Source organism: Euphorbia lathyris, chromosome 9 (genome assembly GCF_963576675.1).
Source record: "Euphorbia lathyris chromosome 9, ddEupLath1.1, whole genome shotgun sequence".
Taxonomy (NCBI): Eukaryota; Viridiplantae; Streptophyta; class Magnoliopsida; order Malpighiales; family Euphorbiaceae; genus Euphorbia; species Euphorbia lathyris.
The window spans coordinates 74,003,560-74,024,995 of NC_088918.1; the positions used below are offsets into that span (position 1 = coordinate 74,003,560).

The 21,436-nt window shown below is 32.7% G+C and overlaps 1 protein-coding gene across 4 annotated transcripts; it reads right to left on the reverse strand.

Annotated features, from left to right (window-relative positions):
- Positions 1 to 8,602: 8,602 nt before the first annotated feature.
- On the reverse strand, positions 8,603 to 20,403 carry LOC136205770 (protein argonaute 4A-like). 4 transcript variants are annotated; one of them, XM_065996536.1, is made up of 23 exons: positions 19,970 to 20,403; positions 15,405 to 15,651; positions 15,115 to 15,320; positions 14,817 to 15,032; positions 14,601 to 14,737; positions 14,421 to 14,518; positions 14,238 to 14,335; positions 13,941 to 14,106; positions 13,727 to 13,843; positions 13,187 to 13,294; positions 13,023 to 13,085; positions 12,840 to 12,953; positions 12,577 to 12,745; positions 12,338 to 12,453; positions 12,088 to 12,225; positions 11,792 to 11,919; positions 11,604 to 11,669; positions 11,080 to 11,143; positions 10,856 to 10,967; positions 10,697 to 10,770; positions 9,922 to 10,016; positions 9,808 to 9,839; positions 8,603 to 9,008 (listed from the first exon to the last, which is right to left on the reverse strand). In XM_065996536.1, exons 2-23 carry the CDS (start codon positions 15,642 to 15,644, stop codon positions 8,827 to 8,829), a joined length of 2,739 nt encoding a protein of 912 aa, XP_065852608.1. In that variant the 5' UTR covers positions 15,645 to 15,651; positions 19,970 to 20,403; the 3' UTR covers positions 8,603 to 8,826. The 4 variants fall into 4 exon arrangements, with proteins under 4 accessions (XP_065852608.1, XP_065852610.1, XP_065852609.1 ...); XM_065996538.1 differs by lacking the exon at positions 19,970 to 20,403 and adding an exon at positions 18,316 to 18,366; XM_065996537.1 differs by lacking the exon at positions 19,970 to 20,403 and adding an exon at positions 18,045 to 18,182.
- Between the last annotated feature and the right edge of the window lie 1,033 nt (positions 20,404 to 21,436).

The following is a 21,436-nucleotide window of genomic DNA, read 5'->3' on the forward strand; positions in this document are numbered from 1 at the left end:
TCTCCTAGTTTTTTCATGTGCACCTAGGACCGCGTTGAAGTCCCCAATGCTTAGCCATTGTCCCTTGAGTTGAGATCTGAGGTTCAAAATGCAACTATACATATCCATTCTACGGTTAGCCCAAACACTGCCATAGACTGCGCACACATTAATGGTAACCCCCATAGTTCGAAGTTGAACCAAAACAAATTGTTCGTGAGTACTGTAAACCGTAGCATCTAGAGAATATCTGGAGGCTATGAAAAACCAAAGTGAAGGCATCTCTTTACAGTTGTGAGCAATTTTAGTCATTCCCAGCCCTTCCCAAAAAGAGGGTCTAATCACCTGAAACTCAACCATAGGCTCCGCCAAACACAGTACCGTTGGCTTATGTAATTTACACAAATTATATAAATAACGCTGGGTATCCAAATTATGAATACCTCTGCAGTTCCAGTACAGGACATTCATTTAGATAGAGGGAGGGTTTTACCGATCCGTCTGGATCGGCGTTTCTTTGCAGTGACTGTTTCCCAAACGCCCTCCTCCTCCTCCTCATCAACCATATCAGCCCATGATTGAAGTTTCGGCTCGTCATTATCAGTGCCAGGTGGTGAAGACCGTTCCTCAAGAAACAACAACGGTGGGTCCGTACCTCCAAGTCCTTGTGGGCTTGCAACCATCGTAGTAGTGTCCGCAAGGGTTGGGGAAGGATCATTTAATTGCGGCAGTTGCTCATTTGACTGCGGCGGTTGCTCATTTCCTTGCGGCAGTTGCCCGGGTCTCTCTGGGGGATCTAAAGCTGCCAAAATTTTGTTTGTTACCTCTGGGATTGGTATCTCTGTTCTGACCCCAATTTTGACATGCTTCCATTTATCCGGTACAGTAGTCGTTCGTTTCGCAGTGTGTTCAGATACTGGTTTTTTATTTCTTCTGCAATCATATGCCATATGGCCAATGCTTGAACATACCCGACAGAAGCTAGGGAGCCTCTCATAAACCACTTCAATCCAGATTTGCTTTCCTTCCCTTTCAATACCAAGTTTCACTGGAAGTTCGCTTTCTAGATCAACGTCTATTAGCATTCTCGCGAAATGCCCAAAATCGCCTTCAATAGTGGCACGATCCACTCTGATCAGCCCCCCAATCCCTTTTGCAATATCAGATAAAACCTGTGGATCCCAGTATTCCCATGGCAGAGAGTAGAGTTGTACCCACACTTGAGCATTGGTTGATTTCTCAGCTAGAGGGTCAAAATCTGGCACCCATGGTTGGAGCCGAAAAAGGCCAGGCTTGACGCTGACGACTCCTTTAGCAAAAACCCGATTTTGTATCTCCTGTGAATCCAGCAAAACGTGATAGAATCCTTTCCAAAGGGAAATTAACCTCCAGGCTCCACTGAGCCCCCAAGTATTCTGTAATTTCTTCTTAAGATCCGCAACTTTTCAGGGCGAATCCCCCTTATTTAAAATCAACCTGCCAATTAGTGAGGTGGAACACATAGCAGCTCGTCGATTGTATGTCGATTGTGAAATCTTAATGGTTTTGATTCCACCGATTTTAGAAATTGTCGCTGATGAAGGGGGGGTATCCACCAACGTTTTTTATAACGCTCCAGCATATGAGCTGGTTTTCTGTGTCTGTGTCTTCGACTCAGCTGTCGTTGCATTCCTCAATTTTGGATTGAAGAGAACTCGTATGTCGACATAATTATCCAAGTTTCGCAATTGATCGGCGGCCGGAGAGGCCATTGCCGGCGTTTCAACAGTTCCTAAAGCACGGTGGCGGCTAGGGTTATGAACAATTTCATTCTTTAACTAATAAATTTCTCTATAGTTGTCAAATTTGTATGACAAACTCAAAGCTATTAAATAAAATTTGTTTTGAAAAAAATAATAAAAAAATTATTATATGCATATGAATTTAAAAATTTTAAATTAATGATGTCATACTTTGTTTTTTTGCTTTGGTGTTAACATGCATGTCTTCCCTATCATGCATGTCTTCCACGTGTACTTAGAATTTGCCACATGTACCTAGTGTGATCATTATTTTATTACTAAATTAATTTATAATCTATTATTTATTTAGCTTATGATCCACTTTTCATATCTTTGTTAAATTATTATTTTTTTATATAAGGAAATATATATAGACGATTAAAACTTTTTACATATTAATTAACCACCAATTGAGGCTTGTGATATATTAATTAATCAATTGAATGTATAAATATTTAATGGGAGTAATTCAACATTTTGTGTTATTTAAAAGAAGTTACAACTAAAAGTATATTTTAATAGCAAATAAAGTATTATTAAATAGTAAATAAAATATTATATAATAATAATTTTTCATGGTGGATATGATTAAAATTGTTTTTTAAGAGTAGTTGGTGGCTTTCTAAATGTTACCATGTGGGTTCTAGAAACCTCATTTTGTTTAGAAACATGTGAAGTCTAATTGAGATTATATATATATATATATATAAAAGTTTACAACTATATGATAAAAAACTATTAATATTAACAAAAATAAATTGTTTTGCAATGAATAGGATACGTGTCTGCTCCTCAGGGCCGGTTCTGGGCATAGGCCCGGGGTGCGGCCGTCCAGGGCCCAAGGATAAAAGGAGCATAAAAATTTTAATTTTATTAAATATATACTATTTTTTTAATTATAAATTTAGTTATAATACCCATTAGGTCTAAAAGTTGACTAAATAATATGATATTTTAGATCTAAAATTGGTCAAAATTTCTATTTTTAGACTTTTAAATACAATTTTTTTTATTAAAGATCCATTATCTTTTATTTCGCCTGGAGCCCCTAAAATGTCAGGACCAGCCCTGCTGCTCCGAAAGAAAAAAAATGCCACAAAGTATCTTTCTTGGTCATTCTTCAATTATATGTGTCATTTTTACATCGAAATGGATAAAAAAAAGGAGAGAATATCTATAACAAAAGAAGAGGAAAATGATTTTTAAAAAAAAAAAAGAAAGTGAATATTCATGAAATATAGGAGAGCAAAAGAGAGACGAAAGAAACTCTTGAAAGTCAAGGAAAAAGAGAGGGAGGAGGGCGAATTGGAGGAAGATTGGAGTTTCTATCACAACAGTTTCGTTTCGATTATGGGTAATTTCAGGTTATTCGTATTAAACATGAGTTATTCCGTTTGATAAAATTATTCCGCTTGATAGAATTCGTTTTATATTTTGAGCTATTCCTTTAATAAAAATCATATTAAACTTAAGTGATTCGTTTAGTAAACATGATTCGTTTGGCAAGAAGAGTCGTGTTAGAGTTCAGTCAAATTCAGTGTGGAAAAATGATCTGATTAGTAAAAGATAGTCATGTCAGACGTTTTATAGTTTGATTCGTATGAATCGAACGTTTAAATTGGATTCTTTTGTAAAAGGTTCGCATTAGACCTTGAATCGAATTAGTTCAGTAAAAAAAAGTCATTTATAATAGAAATTCGCTTAATTGTTTGAAAACAAAACTTTCCGTATCTGATTATGATTATACATATAAATTATTTGATAAATGTATAGTTAAAAGGTAAAACAAACCATCTATATTGTGCAATTAATAAACGATGAGGAGAAATGAGAATATGTATGTAGAACTACGTGGCTTTGATTCTCGATTTAAAGATTCAAAGATATACGGGATATGTAAGAAGCTTGATAGAATTATTAAGTCTAAGCCAAATAATTAATAAAACTTTAGGTAGTTCAAATAAACTTTTATCTATTAGAAAACAGATTCGTGTTTCAGACCGATTGGCGTTTGTTATCCTGTTTTCCGTTCACACCCGATGTCATTTAGGGTCGGGTGTGACAAGCGGATTACATTAGCGGTTAGTTTATTGTCTTTTTTATCAGCTCATTGACAATAGTTGTTTGTGAAAATGACAAATAAGAATATCGTAAAATCTTACTTGGAGTTAAATGGTAGTAATTAAAGATAAAAATGTCCTTCAAAAGAAATAGAGGAATAAGCTAATTGAAAAGACTTCTAAAATGAGTTTTTTCAAAATTAGCTTGTTGGATTCAATAAACTCTTTTAAACCTCTAAACTTGCTCAAATCTCTAATTTTACCCCAAGAACCTCCTTACCAAACAGGACTAACACTTTTAACATAAAAAAAAAAAATAGTATTTCAATTAAGGTTTTTATAAGGTAAATAATTTATTATATTTTTGCATGTAATGCATTGTTCAATCCTTATTTTGAAAAATACATTATGTCTTTTGTTCGGTTAATGTTTTGGTCATTTTGTTTGATTTTTAGATTTTAAACCACACATATCTTAGCTTTCAAGATAGCCATATTATGATACAAAATGACTATGTTACTCTATTATTTTCTGTCTATCTGTTTATATCGAATATAATGGTTAAAAATCTAAAAAAGTAGACAAGATGACCAAATGGTTAGCAATGATAAATGATAGGGATCTTATAATGTCTTTTTCAAAATAAGAGAACTAAACATGTGTTAGATAAAAAAAATAGAGAACTAATAAATTATTTATCATTTTTTACATGTCGTTTTAGAATTATCAATTTATTTTTTTATAAGACGTTTTGTATTATCAATGCATTTAAAATAAAATTTTCTCAAAATTTTCATATTTACAATAGGAGAGAAGTTTAATGTTAATGTAATTAATATTTATTTTATTGATTTTAGTGAAAAACCTTAAACCGCATGTATTAAAAAGAAGATAGAGTACCAATCGTTGGTTGGCACAGTGGTAGCATGGGGCTGCGCTTGGTAGGGAGGTCTCAAGTTCGATTCCCCACAACGGCGATTGGGAGAGGTTTAAATACTGTAATCCTTGGACCCGCCCCTCCGGATTAGTCGGCCCAATGTGGTTCAGATACCGGATGGTTTAACAAAAAAAAAAAAAAGAAGATAGAGTAATTTTTATTATTAATGTTTTCAATGAATAAGGGTCAAATTTGACCATAACATTTTTTGAAAGTTCAAATTTGATCCTAATATACAAAAGGTTACAAATTTAACTATAATATTTTCAAGTATGATCAATTTGAATTTTAGCTTTACGTTACCGAAAATTTGAAAATGCTGGTTTGACTAATATTTAATTGTCGCATTGAACCTTCCAAACAAGTTTGTCGATAAACTGAAACAATTTTGTACTTTTTTTTTGTTGATTATTTGTAAATATATTAGTAATATGGTAAACATTTCAAACACTTTAACAAAATAAATTGTGATTACCTTATATATGGCAGATTTAGACAATGTTTGTTTCAGCTTTTCGAAACAACGTTTAACATTTCACTACAAACCGCAGGAAATATAGTGTTTGCTTAGATTCATATAACAACAGCTTCTAACTTTCTTTTATAGAAACAGTAACGTTTTTAGCTTTTCATTCCTTTTTAAAACTTTTCATAAATATTTGTTTATATTTATTTGATGTTGAAAATTATCATTATTATTACCAAAAAAATACAAGTCTTCTTTAACGTTATCTTTTCTCTATAAAATTATTGCCAAAAGATAAGATTTTACTCCGCTCAATGATAATTATTTTTAATTATTATTTAGTTTTTTTTATTATTTTTTATTAATTATGTATTCAATTGTTATTTTTATAATTTATTTATTGACTAATTTAAAATATGTCCATATTAGATATTTATTTTACATACTAACATCAACAGTTAATTACGACTTTACCAAACACTAATAATTAATCAGCTAATAACAAACAACAACCAGTTAACTCCAATAATATTTTATCATATTGTTTTGTAAATGTGTTAGTAACGCACTATATATCTTAGACATGCACTATATATCTTAGACATAATTAATGTTTGAAAAAGTCGGTGTTACAATGAAATAACAGTCAAACCGGTATTTTCAATTTTTCAATAACATATGGCTAAAATTTATCTTGCTTGAAAATAGTAAGATTAAATTTACACTATTTCATATGTTAGGACCAGTTAACAATTTTGAATCTAAGTAATCAATCGTTGACTGGGCGTTTGGTATTCTATGAGACTAGAGATAGAAATAAATGTTGGGATTGAGATAAGGATAAAAATAGGATAAGAGAGTTTATTATCCCATATTTGATATGTAGGATAAGGATAGAGATAAAATAATTCATTTTACTATATTACCCGTATCCAAATTTAAATAGAAAGTATATATAATATCAACGTTTACTGGAATTATTTAAATTTAATCTATCAACCTAACTTGAAAAATACTTAGAACACTATATTAAATTTTCAAAATACAAAAAATGGAATAACTTGAGAAATACTTGGAACACTGTATTAAATTTTCAAAACACAAAAAATAGAATAACTGATATATTTAAGATGATAGATTAAATTTAATTAATTTTATTCGATATTGATACTATAATAATATATAAACAAAACTACACTTTTCTATCTAAATAAGTTATCTCTATGTCTTATATCACTCCCTCTAGATATAATTTTAGTGGAATAAGAGGTTTATCCCTCTTTTGTCTCACTCTTCTATTTTCTTTTTTTTTATCCATATCCCACCTTTTATATCTCTTCTAACAAACACCCTGTTTAAAGTATAAAAAATAAACTTATATATGAATTGACTTAAAAAATAAATAAACCATAACCAACTTGATATAATACTGTTTTGATCATAGCTGGAGGAAAAATGATAAAATGTAAATTTGTTTAACGTTATCTTTTTATTGATGAGTCAAGCATGAACAAGTCAAAGCTCAGCTCAATAACAGCCCTAGTAACAAGGCTGCAGCAGTCGATCTTTTCAGCTCACCAATTAAAAGATACGATAATCTAATTAAAAGTCATTTTTAACACATACAAGCCATCCTATAGTTAGCAGATAACAAAACGAGGCTCTTTATAAGAACCTATTTACACACAAGCCAAGCCAGTAATAAAACATACTAATTTAACAGTTTTAAGTTAAAGTACCCCTAATATAGTGTTTGATTATTTTCATACAACAACATCTTTTAACTTCTTCTTTTTTATAGAAAAGGTAACATTTTTAGCTTTTCACGAAAAAAACTCTTTTTCAAAACTTTTCATGAACATTTGTTTGTATTTATTTGTTGTTGACAAAATTATCATTCTTAATTTTAACGTCATCTTTACCTCTATAATATTATTGCCAAAAGAACAAGATTTTACCTCATTCAATGAATTATTAGTTTTAATTATTTAGACTATTTTTATTAATTTGTGTATCCAATTATTATTTTTATAATTTATTTATTGACTAATTTAAAACATGACCGTATTAGATATTTATTTTACATACTAATATCAACAATCAATTATAATTTTACCAAACACTAATAATTAATAATAATAACCTAACTCCAATAACAAACAACTAATAGCTGAACCAAACAGACCCGTTGTTAGCATTTTATCATTTTTTTGTAACTGTGTTAGTAACGCAATATATATCTTAGACATAATTGATGTTTGGATGAACCGATATTACAATTAAATAACAGTCAAACCAGCCTTTTTCGAATTTTCAGTAACATATGGCTAAAATTGATCTTGCTTGAAAATGTTAAGGTTAAATTTACATCAATTGGTATGTTAGAACTAAATATGCAGTTCTTTAAAAACTTTAAGATTAAATTTAACTCTCAATGTATAACAATTTTGAATCTAAGCAATCAACCTTAGACTGTTTAAAATATGAAAAATAAACTTAGTTCATATAAATTGACTTAAAAGAATTTAATTATAACCAACTTAAAATAACACTGTTTTGCCCTGAGCTGGAAAAAAAAAGGTGGTAAAATGTAGACTTGCTGAAAGTTCAATTAACCGAGCTACTAGCTCGATAAAAATGAAATTGTAAATGAGTCAAGCTGCTAATCAACTATAATCAAGCTGCTAAACAACTATAAAAGCTCGATTATATTTATTTCAATTTATAAACTCATGAGCTGAGCATTTAACTTGATAAAAGCTCAATTGTATCCAAGCTATAAATGAGTTCAATGGCAAAAACTCGGTCAAAAGTTTGCAAACTTGAATAGATTATTTTATTAACTCGGTCATAATATTATAGATTTTATGAACAAACTTTTATTTATAAATATTACAAATGTAGAGAACAAACTTGAATAGATTATTTTATTAATAATTGCATTCTATAAAAAATTGTAAAAGTGAGTTGAGTAGTTTCATTATGTAAAAGTGATGTGAAACTTTAATTTTATGTTCAGAAAAATTTAATAAAAAAAATTCAAATGGACAAACAAATAAATACAAATGAGCTCAAGTTTATCCATTTCTTGACAAGTCATGAACTCATCCATTTCTTGACAAGTCGAGCATGAGGAAATCAAAATTCGGCTCATAAAATCCCTAATAACAAGGCTGCAGCAGCCATTGATCTTTTCAGCTCACCGATTAAAAGACAATTAAAAGTCAATTTTTAACATACAACCCACGAAGTTAGCAGATAACAAAATGAGATTCTTATAAGAATCTGATGTTGAGCTCGAGCTCATCCATTTCTTGACGAGTCAATCATGAACAAGTCAAAGCTCAGCTCGATAACAGCCTTAATAACAAGGCTGCAGCAGTAAAAGGTAGATATTCTAATTGAAAGTCATTTTTAACACACACAAGCCATGTCGATAGTAGATAACAAAACGAGGTTCTTTATAAGAACCTATTTACACACAAGCCAAGCAAGCAATAAAACATACTAATTAACAGTTTAAGTTGAAGTACCCCTAATAGATAGCAACATACTCAAGCAACTACAGCACTACTAATTCAAACAGAGCACTTGAAAAGCTGCTCAGCAGAAAAACATAGAACTTTTTACAGTCTTGTTCAGTACCGGTAGCTCCGGTACAGGGACTTGTCCAGCAGAAGTTATATCATCATGGCCATGGCTTGAAGTGGTCTCAGACATGTCTTCAAACTTCATGAACTGCGATATCTGACTCGCAGCCAAGTGAGCATAACGGATAGGCGCAACTGCACAACCAACTTAAACACTTCAGATGTTTGGTCTATCTATGTATTTCAAGTCTTTTGAAATAAGGGTTAAAACTTAAAAGCACCCAAGTAGTTTCATCATGATCACAAAACTCCAATTTGTACCAAAATCAAATCTAACTAGCTACGGATAATTTCTCTTTGGCTGCGATATCTGGCTCGAAGCCAAGTGAGCATAATGGATAGGCACAACCAAGTAGTTTCATCATGATCACAAAACTACAATTTGTGCCAAAAAATATCAATTCATTTTAATTAGACTTCACAAAATCAAATCTAACTAGCTACGGATAATTTCTCACGGCTGCGATGTCTGACTGACAGCAACGTGAGCATAAAGGATAGGCGCAACTGGACAACCATTTTAAACACTTCAGATGTTTGGTCTATCTATGTATTTCATGTCTTTTGAAGTAACTATATAAGGGTTAAAAGCACTCAAAAGGTATTTCATTACAATCACAAAACTCCAATTTGTGCCAAAAAAATATCCATGACATGATTAACTAATAAACATTGATATTCGAATCTAATCTAACTCGCTCTGGACAATTTCTCATCGGAGATGACACAATTAACTAGTAAACATTGATAGCCAAATTCAGCTAAATGTTTCTTATGTATCGAATAACAATGTTTATTAAGATGTTGAGTCGGCAAATTTGACTGGGAATTGACTGTGCTTTTAATCCAAAGTGTTTTCCGTCTTTTCTCGTTCAACTTTTAGTTCAACCTTCATATTATATGCATAAAAGATTACAAGGAAATTGTTCATTACCTACTGAAGGTGCAGATAAGCTTTTCTGGTACCTGCAGAAATCCAAGGAATTATGACAAGGAATGCAACCTTTCGTTTAAAATAATAATAATAAAAAAAATCATTACAACTTACACATAGGAAAGGGAATGGACCAGTTCCTGTAGATCATCGGGAGAAAAGCCGATCTCATCTAACAGAACATGATAGTGTGTTGGCCTTGATGTTCCCTACATACAGATAAAAAGGAATGTCAGGCAGCCCATATTGAATAGTCTTTCATTAGTTTCGAAACAACTAGTTTTTGCAATTCTAAAAGCTCGCTAAGATGAACTAACTAGTAACTGTAAGGTCCTTAAAGATACAAATTTGGCCATTCCAATCAACCAAACAAGACGGAAACTTCTATATGCATTTTTAAGAGGGAGAATAAATCCAAGTAGTCAAAACGAATATGAGAAAGATAGTCTGGCAACAACCTAATTCACCAAATAGTTTGTCTTTATCCACGTGACAAGACTAACAAGACGCGGAAAAACTACTGGAGGAGTTTCCGTGCAACATAGTTTGTCTTTACCAAGCACCACATGACAAGAAGATAAAGGTAGTGATGCTCCTACCAGACAACATTGAACTTCAATAATACTGATGGGGCAAAATGAAAAAAAATTCTAGTCTACAATCTCAGCTTTTGACATGCAAACCCATTGAATTCCCAAAAGGGTTTCTTGAAAACTGTCTTTGCTTTCCGAAATTAGTGTCCTATGGTCACAATAGAAATCTATAAATTGCCAATTCATTACTCACGCAAACTAAACATCATACGGAAAAAACTTGCATAAAAAATTACCAGTAAATAATACCTCTGATTTGTAAAGGTTAAAAGAACCAGTTAAAAGAATAAACTCACTATCATTCCCGCATGTGCGCACATGTAGAAATCATTGATCTGGGGGTGGCAAACACCATTATCTACAACAGTTCCTGCACATAGAATTATGAAACATCAGTGCATAAAAGTTGATTCCATTAGCATTTAATTAAATAAGAATGAATAGAGAATCTCAACCTGGGGGCACATTTTCAGGAGATCCTGCTTGGAAGAATTTGGTATGATGGTTCTTTTGCGCCACAATTAGAGTGAACTTTGGCGACCAGCTTTTGTCGAGGAACTCACAAGCCTAATGAGACATAATATTAGGAGCAAGCATCATTGAATTAGTGCAAATATTTTTCAGTGCCTGAAATAGAAAAGTTTGAATAATTGGAAGTAGTATTAGTTTCGGAAGCAACCTTAATTATTTGATCCAACTCAATGTTGAGGACTTGGTTAAACTGAGATTCACTGACTCCATCCCTTTTCAAGATTGGAAACACAACATGAAAAGAATAAGGCATAATTATTAATAGGGAAAGTGCAGGAATGCAAACACCATACACTTCTGAGATTGGAAAAGGTTTATAAGATACGGTTTTTAAGGGCCCTTTGAGGCCGCTTCACCTCTAATTCATATCTTTATATCTAACTAAAGCCTAAAATGAAGTTCATTTTAAAGATATATAATTTGAACATTTGCACAAAATTTAAACAATTGTTTGCATAATGATAAGCAAGAGAAGAAATCGAAATTTGTCGCCAGTAAAACATCTCACAAAACTAATATATTTGTGCATTACAATTAAAAATTGCCAGAACTGTAATACTTCAAACCACAAAATGCACAGAAGATAAGCAAAAAGGACAAATTGCCAGAACTGTAATAATTCAAACCACTGTTACGATCATAACAATGACAATTAAAGAAAAGGAGTTTAACCTGAATATGATTATCTGAGCTGGCTTTGTTTGACCAGAACTCCTATAGAAGTCTAACAATAATTCCCTGAAATTAAATGAAATAGCATCCTTTAATATGGATCTATGTTTACAGAAGCGCATTCAGCTAAAGAAATGGAAGCACTATAGGAATATATGTAATTTTAGGTAATGATCAGGCAATTTCACCTCACTATCCCGACATCTTCACCTTCTGTTTCTTTGAAGAGATTATCAATCATCTCAACCTTCGATGACTGAGTACGAACAGAAGCTCTATAACGAGATAACAATGGCCAATTCCTAGAACTGACCACCTAAAAATATATAGAAAACAAGCACACAATAAATGTTAAAGATATTTGACAAAAGTAATCATTACATCACCAATGAAATAATGGTAATTGCTATGCACTCTATATAATTCCAAGATGCACTTGACATTTGAAGATAAGAAAAAATTGAAGAAAGCAATATGTTAGTACCGCAGCAACTGATGGTGCATCAGAATGTCCTGGAGAACCATGGGAAACATCCATCCCAAATATTATTGTAGGAACTTTTGACACCAGAGGAATGCTACGTGCTTGCTCCTTGGCCAACATAGAATTTAAACCACCAAGCTGTTCAGAAGCATTAAAGAGGAACTTCTTATTAAAAAAAATGTAGTTGCAAACTATGTTGAAAAGACAGGAATAGTCTTTTGAGATGCTGAATGTTGATACGCTAACTTACCTTGGCATTTATCTTCAAGAGAACATTTGTAAGATACGGCTCACTAAATTTGTTAGGTGTACCAAGACACTGATTGAAAATTCCAAATTCTGAAAGTGTCTTTTTCTTCCAAGGACCTTAAATAAAAATAAATAGTGTTAATCAGGGATAGTAGTAATATGCAGAAGCTATTTATGTTCTACAGCAACAATAATAAAAATATATCGCCACATACTAATATAATAAATATAATAACTAACCATATAAAATATTGTTTTTCCGCTCAGGAAGAAGACACAGAATAAAGCGAGGAGAGTCCTTTGGGAATTTTTGCTGCAATTGTGCAAACATCTTCTCAACTCGAATAGGAGGAGGAGCTTGTCGAAATTGAGGACTTTCTTCGAACACGTGTTTTGGGGGACTTATCAGCTACAGGATTGCACAAGAATATTATAAAGTAATTATGTAAGGCGTTAGGATATCAATGAATATCAATTTGCACAAAAGACACTAAAAAACTTACAATCCCTTTCATTTCTCCAAATCGAGCCAAATCTCTGCACAAAGTGCGTACATCACAGCGTGCTGAAAAGTTTACTACCGCCCATTCTTCAATTTTAACAGGATCGGCAAATTTCTGTACAATAAGAAAACTTCAATCATTATTAAAGAGTTCAAGTGCAGAGGATAAAATTGTAAAAATCACCTTATGGTTAAAGCTCCATCGCCCATTTCTTGGCATGAGATCTTCCCCATTTCCTACTTTCAACTGATACCAAGAAAATTAAAATGATGCACTGATTGTAACAAAGGTTTCTTCACAAACTAAGTGAAGAGAAAAAAAAATGAAGGGAAGAATAGACTAGATACCTTTGGGGCAGATAGAACACGTCCTTCAATTTTAGTGAATTGGTTGTTGATGGAAATACCACAAGATCGCAGCAGAGGTTCTGTGCCGTAGTTGTTGCTTTTCATTACCTAGAGAGAGCACCATTCAGTCCTCAGTACTAATGGTATGATACAATTCATACTATAAGGGAAATTTGATAATTGATCCAATTTGGACAACGAAGCTGGAAATTTCAAAGGGAAAAAAGTTGTGCAAGGTATACAGTATGGGAAAAAAAAAGTAATTAATATTTGATGTAGCTAAATGACTTTATAGCTAGGGTAATTTAGGTGGAATCTGCAAATTTGATGGTTCATTTTATTAAAATTAATATTTTATAGCAGAAATGTTTAAAATTGGTGATCCTTTAGTACATACATCTACTTTCCAGTGCACTTAAATAATATATAACTGTTGATTGCCCACAACATCAAGAATCACTCAACGCATGACAAAGAACATGTTATATAAACAAATAAATAATCTTTATCAATAATATTAAGCAATGAGCAAAGACCTACATCAGTCAAGATCCTCATCTTTTCCGGAGGCTTTTGTCTTGAACTTTCAACCAACTTAGACCGCTGAAGAACAGATAGTGCCTTTGTGTAACGTTGCAATGGAAGTAGTGAACACAACTAGATAAAAATTCATGATGCAAACAAGCTTTAGATATCCTTACTAAATAATCACAGCCACAACCACATAATAAACATGAAAAGGAAAATCAAATACCTCTATAGGTAGATAACAAGGCCTTTTAGGCTTGCCCACATTGATGCATGGAAAATCACCCGAGTAACACAACGAAATTCCGAGATGAGTAACATAATATTCATAAACTGTTTTATCAACCATTTCAACTTCTCCATTCTCTTGTCCTCTCGATCTCATTGAGAAGCTACAATAACGAAAATGGTCATATATTTATGCAGCTGACATGAATAACTAGCAAAATATCATATAGAGGTTTGGCCATGATATTAATAGAAATTGGAAAAGGAAAAAAGAGGTCAGAGAATAATAAATTACATCTGCTCTCTGCAAATACTTTCACTCACACCAGTGATCCTTTGCTCTTGATTGTTGTTTTCCGTCTTTATTCTCAGATTTTTCATTGCACGTTTAGCCTGTCATTGAAAGCATACAGAAAAAGCTGTATGTTTACAAATGACCGTATCAGCAAAAGGACAACTTAAGAACAGAATCTTGTACCTTCGACCAGTCAAGCTGAAGAGGCGTTGATACTCGCTGGTTGGCTAGGAGAAAGTCAATCAGTGGCCCAGGCTGTATAATTGTTGTAGTTGACCCATCTGCAAATAATGATCCAAAAGCCAGTTATTCAGTCAAACATCAATCAAAAGGAAAATTTCCAAACAGCAAGATAAGAAGTACCCATATTAAGTGATAATCCGCCTTGTGTAACTCTAAAACTGGAATGAAATCCTCTGCAGCCCAGCACGCCGCCTTCCAGATTAACAAAGTTCTTAACATCATTGTGAAAGAATGACTGCCGAACAAGAAGGCAACCCCTGTGGAAAGATAATATAATATGGATTAGTGATAAGTAAATTTAGGCTAGAAGGAAATGCTAACGAAACTTGCACTCACTGTTTTGCTGCATGCTGCCTCAAAATAATGTCCAATACTCTAATGGCTTCTTGGGAATTTTCTGACTCTTGACCTTTCAAAGCAGCTTTAATAGCCTGCATAGGGATTTTGGTAGCAAAAGTGAGTTCCACTTTAAATGTTTTAGAGCGGAATGCTCGCTTCATTCGCTTTGTATCGTTATCATCAGGACTCCCATTGCCATTAGAATCATTTTTCCTGTAGACAAAAAAACCCACCAAATCACATTGGATACCTCCAGATAAGTTGGAAGAAATGTAAACCAAATTCATCCAGATACCTATTTGATGTCACATTATCGAGCAAAACAGTGAATTCCATTTTATTCTGTGGAAGGGAACCAACTGTAAACAAGCTCTTCTCCCCATCATATGCAAAATCCTTTCCAGAAAGATCTGAGCCATAAGTCTCATGAACTTTATCGATTAGTTTTCTTCCGACGCCCTTCGCATCAACAGGGCGACCATCCTCATAATACAAGGCAACCTAATGGGACAAAGAACAAAACTGTGAGCAGGAAAACTGGAGAGAATCCAGGAAGAAGGATGCAGACACACCAAGAATACTTACACTATATTGGTAAAAGAAGCCACTGTCACAAGTGACACCAACTTTGAAATGGTTACAGAGCAGTTGTATTCTCTGTCCTCTAGAACCATTGCCTCGCCTGGACATTGGAACACGGTTTGGTTTCAAAACCTTTTTAGCTGCTTCAGGAACATGGTCTGATGTAAGCTGAACGGGAACCAAGTCAGGTGGTATCACAGATGGAGGTGGAGGCAAGGCGTCCGGCTCTTCAGCAGATTCCATTATAACACTTGAGAAGCAGAAAAACCAAAGTATTAGTGAATATGACCAAAATCCATGCAAAAGTGAATGTTCAAATAAAGCACATTACATCAATAAAATAGAAGAACAGTTAAGAACAACAACAAAAAAAAAAAAAAAAAGAAGAAAGCTATGAAATTTGGTTCAATTAGTTAAGAACAACAATAATTCATCAGCAATTAAAATAAGAAGGGCTTAATACATACCCAGCCCCCTAAAGTTGTCCATTTTATTCATTTAACCCCCTCAACTTAAGGGACATCCTTTTAACCCCATAAACTCCAAAAAAACACTACTTTTAACCCCATATCGTCCGACGTGGCATTGACCTAGTCAACGTTTGTGTCTCAAACACAGGAGGCGCGTGGGAGGATTTTGTTCTTGCCTCCAACGGGAAAAAAATGCATACAGCCCCCTAAAGTTGTCCATTTTGTTCATTTAACCCCCTCACCTCACGGGACAACCCTTTAACCCCCTAAACTCCAAAAAAATCCTAGTTCCAACTCAAGTACGGGTATTGGAGATAAAGAAGATTTAATTGGTGTCTTTCTAATTTTTAATTGGTGCTTTTTTTGGTCTCAATCCACGTTGGAATTGTAAAAAATGCTTTAACTTTGTATGAATTATGACCACAGTGTATATAGATACAGTGGAAGGCAATACAAAGGAAGAGTTAAAATCTGATTTGACATGAAGTATAGAATACAGTGGAAGAGAAGTGATGAATAAATGATATTTATAGCAATTTTTCAATATTAAGGACTTTCAAAAGAAGAAAGTAGGAAAGAAAAGAGCAAATCAAGTTTATTTCATCATATTAAAAAAAGGTAGTCATTACACAATATAATGCATACAAGAAAGGTAGCTATTACACAAGATAATGCATAGACAATATAAGAACAACAGCAAAAAAGAAAGGTAGTCATTACACAATATAATGCATACAAGAAAGGTAGCCCTTGCTCGACGAGCACATATGCTCTTGCTCGCCGAGCAGAAGTCCTAATTGAAGTTATACACACGGACAATATTATATCTCGGCAGTCTAAAATATGGGGTTAAAAGTAGCGTTTTTTTGGAGTTTAGGGGGTTAAAGGGTTGTCCCGTGAGGTGAGGGGGTTAAATGAACAAAATGGATAACTTTAGGGGGCTGGGTAATTCGGGATACACACGTGTCACGCGCGTGATACACACGGAAAACATTATATCTCGGCAGTCTAAAATATGGGGTTAAAAGTAGCGTTTTTTTGGAGTTTAGGGGGTTAAAAGGATGTCCCTTAAGTTGAGGGGGTTAAATGAATAAAATGGACAACTTTAAGGGGTTGGGTATGTATTAAGCCAAATAAGAAGTAATTCTAGAATTATCATTTTATCCACCAAGCTTACGTTACCACTTGTATAGATAAAAATTTCTCAACAAATAGAGTTTAAAACGAATAAATCCTTACACATTGATACCGCATAACACATACACAAAATGCATGACACAGCTAATAGAAACAGTCAAGAGTTTTTTTAAAAAAATAAAAGAAAAAAAATATTATCCTACAAAATATCAGATGATTATCAAAAAGATACCTTATATTTTCACATATATATACACACACACCAAACAGTAAATTAATGGATCGCTTGTACCTATATCATATATAAATAAACATGAACACAAAAAAAGACATGCAAAAGGCATGACACATTGATACCGCATAACACATACATAAAATGCATGACACAGCTAATAGAAACAATCAAGAGTCTTTTTAAAAAAATAAAAGAAAAAAAATATTATACTACAAAATATCAGATGATTATCAAAAAGATACCTTGTATTTTCACATATATATTCACACACACCAAACAGTAAATTAATGGATCGCTTGTACCTATATCATATATAAATAAACATGAACACAAAAAACGACATGGAAAAGGCTACACATGACAAGCCACAGAATATCAAAAAATAAAATATATTACAAAGTGGAAGGGTATATCTGTAAATTCGTGAGCAATTGGCATCTCAAAAAAAGCCAGTTATCTGTAATTTAACTTTTTTTTAAACCAGAACAGAACAAAAATACTATCGTCACCACATTAATCTCCTAAAAACTGCAGATTTTATCCAAAGAAAAAGTCAGAACTCATCAATCATCTCAGCAAATCATAAGAACATGAAATGAAAATTTCAAATTCAACATTTTTCCATAAATTTTGAAAACTTTGCAGATTTGAACAAGAAAAAAAAACTAATGCATGAAAATGGGGATGAAAATGGCGTCACTGGACGGAGGAGGAGAAAGGCATACAGAAATTGAAGAGAAAACTTGTAAACAAGATCGTTAAGAAGAAGACTGAAACGAAAGCAGTAATGAGAGTGTTCACCTGAAAATCGGCAAGCAAAACCCTAGAAGGCCAGAGAAATCCCAGTGACAAACAAAGAAGAAGAGCTAGGTAAATTAGGTTAAATGGAGTGGACACTCTGCTTTTCAGTCTTATAAATATAAGAACATGGGGGTAATGTTGGTCACAAGTTTATTTTTCAACTTTTCCCCAAAATTCATGACATTTCTCGTAATTGGAAGAATATAAATATAATTAAGCTAAAACAAAAGCATAATTAGATTTAAATTAATCCTAATAAATAATTAAATACCTTAAGCCTCCTTCCAAGCTCTTTGTAAAGTAAAAACCCAGAAAATTCAGCAGTACATAACACCGTAAAATCTGATTATCACACTCCATGAGCGTTGTAGTTTTTGTATTTCACGTGTTTCTTTAATTGCATTACATGTCAGCAATTTGGGATTATGTTTTACAATTGGACAATTTTGAGGGGTAAGTTGTTACAATTGAAAGTTCAAGTGGGCAGTTCCAACATTTGGACAAGTTCAGGAGTTATTTGTGTATTAGGCTAAAATTTAATGAAAAATATATTTGCAAATGGAGGAAAATTGCAAACTTTTTAAACTACAAGAACTTCTTTGTAAATACATAACACCGCAAGATTTTTATACTTGTCCCTCAATTTTTTATAATTTGTTTTCAAGTAACAAAATTATGATCAAATACCATTTACTAGAAAAAAAATTAAAATTCATGAAAAAGTAAACACATATATTGTACGGTTTGACCGATTTGCAAAGACAACACTCATAATTTAAAAGTTTGGAAACATTAATATATATTTTTTTGTACAATCAAAGTCATTTTTTTTTTTTTGATAACATGAACTTATATTAAACAACACAGGCCAAATCGTTTTGGATACAAAAAGCAATACAATCAGGGAAATCTTCAATAAGAATTTTCATAACAGTTAGAGAACGTGCCCAAGATGCTAAACCATGTGCAGTACTGTTCGCTTCCCTTCTCTCAAACATAAACTCGATCGACATAAAAGAGTAAAGAAGATCGAGAATGTCATCACGAATAACACCCAACCAGTTTGTCAAACATTGATCTCCTTTAAGCAAATTAATAGCTGAAATTGAGTCAGATGCCACCACAATATTTTGGAACCCGCAATCACGAACCACACATAAAGAATTGTATATCGCTAAAAGCTAAGTATGTAGCGCCGAAATTGAGGATCCAAGAGGCCCACCACCAGATAACATCACATTTCCATAACAGTCTGGCACAACCATGCCAAAGGAAGCGGAACAGGAAAGAATTGAAAAAGAGGCATCACAATTTAGTTTATACGAATTTGCACATGGAGGAATCCACATAGCTCGATCAATCTCAATCCGCCTAACACCATTCGCACCATTTAGCTCGATCAAAGTCATTTCTTAAAAATTGTTGTTGTAACTATTTATTCAGAACGAACTATTTGAAGCAATTAAAAAGATTGACTTTACAAATTATCCTAATTTTACAAATTGACTAAAAGGTAAACATTGTTTGGCCCAAAGATTCAGTAACATATTCTTTAACCGCAGAATTTCACAAAATATAAACACAGTTTGCCAACTTTTTGCCAACTTTTAAACCACGAAACTTTCGCAAAGCACAACATTTGTTTTTCAACTTTTGCCTAAAATTTATGACATTTCTCATAATTGGGAGAATGTAAATGTAATTAAAGAAGAAGGAGAGCTAGGTATATTAGGTGAAATGGAGTGGACACTCTGCTCTTCAGTGTTATAAATATAAGAACATGGGGGTAATGTTGGTCACAAGTTTATTTTTCAACTTTTCCCCAAAATTCATGACATTTCTCGTAATTGGAAGAATATAAATATAATTAAGCTAAAACAAAAGCATAATTAGATTTAAATTAATCCTAATAAATAATTAAATACCTTAAGCCTCCTTCCAAGTTCTTTGTAGAGTAAAAACCCAGAGAATTCAGCAGTACAAGACCTCTCCAAGAACTCAACAAAGATCTGTCTCAAAGGACCTTGCATCTTATCAGCAGCTTCTTTAAACTCCTTATTCCTCACAAAATGCGTCTGATTATAATCAGTTTTGAACTCTTGAAGCAGCGCCTCAAACTCCGACTGCTTCAGCTTCTTATTAATCTCCGTGTTAAAAAGCGTCTCCATCTCATCGAAATCCGTTCGTGTAAAACCTCGGAGTCAAAAGCGTCTCTTTAATGTCTTTCTTGTTCCCCTTCTTGCTTGGTCTGGGACTAGTTTTTGTTGTTGGTGTTGCTGGCTGAGAAGTCGCATACATTTTGAAGAGGAAGAAGAAGAGAATGTTCAATTTGGGGGTTAGGGTTTGTACGTCATCTCCAACCTCCTACTCTATATTAACCCACTTTAAAACTTTTATTATTATTATATTTATTTTTCACATAATAATTTATTTAATAAACATAACATTTATATTCTTTATATCTATATCTATCGATACTATATATAATTACGGAAACAGAGAAAAATAAAAAAAAATGTTTTAAACGTCTTTTTAACGAGTTATCAACGTAGTAAAAAATCAGATTAAAAATATTTAATTAATTAAAAATAAATATTTAATTAATTAAAAATAATAAATTTATATTTATAATATATTAAATAATTACTAGCCTATTAATTAAAATAATAAAAGAAAGCAAGAGTTACGGGAAGATGAAAAAACACAAAGCAAAGGAAATCCAAAAGCCACAAATAAACTTCTATATAAAGCATGATAGATAGTATTCCACCACTATATCCATTAGTCACAATAGATAGTATTATGTTTCTGAAGGTAAATATTCGATTTTTTCATATGTTGTAGTTATTTTGTTCTCAATTATGTTGTTGTTTTATTTTTATTAAATAATAGTTGTTATAGTTTCATCTTTCAGATTCATTTCTATTGTTAACCATGTTCTATACCTCTCGCTATTTTATCCATGTTTTCTTTTTTATTTGTCTTTTTTTTTCCAACTTGATAGCTTCAATTGAAGAAATCCGAGCTTCAATTGAAGAAATCCGAGCTTCAATTGAAGAAATCCGAGAGAAATAAAAGATGCATGAACAACTAAAACCGGAAAAGTTGGGTCTTATTGAACATGCCTGTGATAACCCACATGAAGCTCTGTCAAGGATCAAGCGTCACCAGCTTACTCAGCGTGCCTTTAAAGAAGTGAGTTACTAGTGACGATGATTCCACCTTGACGATTGTTTGACTACCTTGCAGTAGAATGTGAAATGATACTGATTTATCTGATTTTTTTTATGTAGGTCGGAATAGAGTTCATGGATTTGTATAGTTCCAGAAATCTAGAAAATTTCTGGAAATCTGGAAAATTCCAGATTTCCGAAAACTTAAAAAAAACAAAA

What these genes read in the sequence shown, in the direction of transcription:
- LOC136205770 (XM_065996536.1), bottom strand. Translation starts at nt 15,644, where the DNA reads ATGGAATCTGCTGAAGAGCCGGACGCCTTGCCTCCACCTCCATCTGTG. An exon ending in AGGCAGCATGCAGCAAAACA is followed by an intron (nt 14,738 to 14,816) that starts GTGAGTGCAAGT and finishes ATCTTTCCACAG; the next exon opens with GGGTTGCCTTCTTGTTCGGC. An exon ending in CTTATCTGCACCTTCAGTAG is followed by an intron (nt 9,009 to 9,807) that starts GTAATGAACAAT and finishes TTGGTTGTGCAG; the next exon opens with TTGCGCCTATCCGTTATGCT.